The 1,934-nt window shown below is 62.9% G+C and overlaps 1 protein-coding gene across 1 annotated transcript; it reads right to left on the bottom strand.

Annotated features, from left to right (window-relative positions):
• Positions 1-6: 6 nt before the first annotated feature.
• LOC112108798 (PDZ domain-containing protein GIPC1) lies at positions 7-1,691 on the bottom strand. The gene is made up of 3 exons (XM_026646759.1): positions 1,580-1,691; positions 1,061-1,142; positions 7-324 (listed from the first exon to the last, which is right to left on the bottom strand). Exons 1-3 carry the CDS (start codon positions 1,688-1,690, stop codon positions 173-175), a joined length of 345 nt encoding a protein of 114 aa, XP_026502544.1. The 5' UTR covers position 1,691; the 3' UTR covers positions 7-172.
• Positions 1,692-1,934: the final 243 nt, after the last annotated feature.

Here is a 1,934-nt window from a genome sequence, read left to right on the forward strand (position 1 = left end):
GAGCCGGAGCTGGAGTTTTTGCCAGAGCAGTGCTGGAGCCAGGCACAGAGCCGGGCCCGTGGTGTATCCCCTACCCCCTGGTCCACATGAGGGCAGCAACCCAGCACTCCCTTGCCCAGCCCAAGGGCACAGCACATCCAGGATGGGCAGAGCAGGGCAGTCCCGCAGAGTCCTAGTAGCGCCCAACTTTGGCATCCCCGATGGCGCCCCACACATCAAAGACGAACTCGTCGGGGAAGGCGAAGTCACCCAGCCGCTCATCCAGCGCCTCCGCGAACTCGTCGGGGTTCCGCTTGTCCTTCCCCAGCTCTACCATGGTGGCAGCTACAGAGAGCAGAGATGGGCGTGGGGGGAAGTGAGGAGCATTCACTGCTATGTTACCTGGGGCAGGACATGCTAGCCCTAGTGCTATCCCACTTCTCCCACCAACAGTGCCAATGCTTCGCCCATCACGACAGCACTGCCATGCCATTGCCAGGAGCCCTAGACACCCTGAGCCCCAGCACTGCCAGCACCAACACGCTGCTCTTGCCCACAGCCCTGGCCGAGGAGGCATGGCAGCTGGGAGGCCTGTGAGCTGAAGGGCTGATTCGCTCTCTCTGTGCCCAGCCCTGCTTCCCAGAACACACTGACAAGCCTGTCTCTGCCACTGCCACAGTAACCCCGGAAATGCTGCTGTGTGCCCCGCTCACCTCTCAGAGAGGGGAGACTTCTCTCCTCACACTAAATGCTGCACACGAGGGATGTAGGCCTCTGGGCCACTAACAGCAGGGCTTGCACTTAACCGCTGGGGAGCGTCCAGCTACTCCAGTCCCAGCCCCTCCCAGCAGGGGTTGCTGCAGGAGGCGGGGCAGGAGCGCTGGCTGTGGGGGAGCTCCCAGCAGGGGGCACTGTAGGGAGCAGGGGAGAAGCACTGGCTGTCCCAGCACGGGGGAGCTCCCACGCTGCCCAGCAAGGATTCCTACGCTGGCTGACCATGACACAGCCCTTCCCCCAACACCCCGATGCTTTGGGCACCCAGCCCTGGGGTGACTTGGGGGCTGCTCGGTAGGAGACTCACCCAGCTCCGTGTCGCGGATGCCCATGTAGCTCTCCAGCAGGTCGTCCACCTTCTCAATCGCCCTCTCCTCAAACGCAGACAGCTGGGGGGCAGGAGAGCTGCTGAGCAGGAGACTGAGGCAAAAATATAGCCACCCACTCACCCCCCAGCCAAGAACCATGGGAAAAGAGGGGCCCTCTAAAGCCTCTTCCAACCCTCCCCATTCCTTGGCAGAGAGGTGTGGGTGTTGGGGGCCAGGGCTGGGATAGCAGGGGGCTGCAGGTGAGGATTGAGGGGCATCGTCAGGGCTGTGGGAGAAGACTGGGAAGCAGGTGCAGTACAAGGATCGTAGTGGGGGGAGCGGCCCCATATGGAGGACCTGTCCCCTCCCCAATCTTGGGACAGCTGGGACCTCAGCTCCCCTCTCATTCTGCTCTGGCTCCCCACCCTCAGTTCCCTCTGGGAAGAGGTCAGGGCCCAAGCGAACATTCAAAGGCTCCCGAGGGCTGTAAGGAGAAGCTCTCCAGGGCTGGCACCTACCTGCTCCTCCACGGTGGCCGGTCCCTTGGCCCGCAGCCGTAGGGTCCCTCTGCCAGTGCCCAGCTGGGAGCTACTGTTGTGCTTGCCCCCTGCGGCCCGCTGGCTGATCATATCTGAAACACAGCAAGGGACGACCCAGTGAGACCATGCCAGAGGTGGGGCAGTCTCATGCTGGCCTCGCAGCCCAGAATCCCAGCAGCCAGCCCAGGGCACCGGTGCAGCCAAGTTAACAGCCACAATCCAGCAGGAAGTGGGGCCAGATATCAGACACCACCACCTGGGCACAACAGGCAGAGGGTGCTTGGGAGGCAGCCAGGGCCGGGGTAGTGCGTGTTGTGCTGATGCCTCAATCCCA

Source organism: Terrapene carolina, unplaced genomic scaffold, assembly GCF_002925995.2.
Source record: "Terrapene carolina triunguis isolate 2854851 unplaced genomic scaffold, T_m_triunguis-2.0 Scaffold42075, whole genome shotgun sequence".
In the NCBI taxonomy this organism is placed as follows: Eukaryota; Metazoa; Chordata; order Testudines; family Emydidae; genus Terrapene; species Terrapene triunguis.

What these genes read in the sequence shown, in the direction of transcription:
- LOC112108798 (XM_026646759.1), bottom strand. Translation starts at nt 1,690, where the DNA reads ATGATCAGCCAGCGGGCCGCAGGGGGCAAGCACAACAGTAGCTCCCAG. An exon ending in CGGCCACCGTGGAGGAGCAG is followed by an intron (nt 1,143 to 1,579) that starts GTAGGTGCCAGC and finishes CCTGCCCCCCAG; the next exon opens with CTGTCTGCGTTTGAGGAGAG. An exon ending in CATCCGCGACACGGAGCTGG is followed by an intron (nt 325 to 1,060) that starts GTGAGTCTCCTA and finishes TGCTCTCTGTAG; the next exon opens with CTGCCACCATGGTAGAGCTG.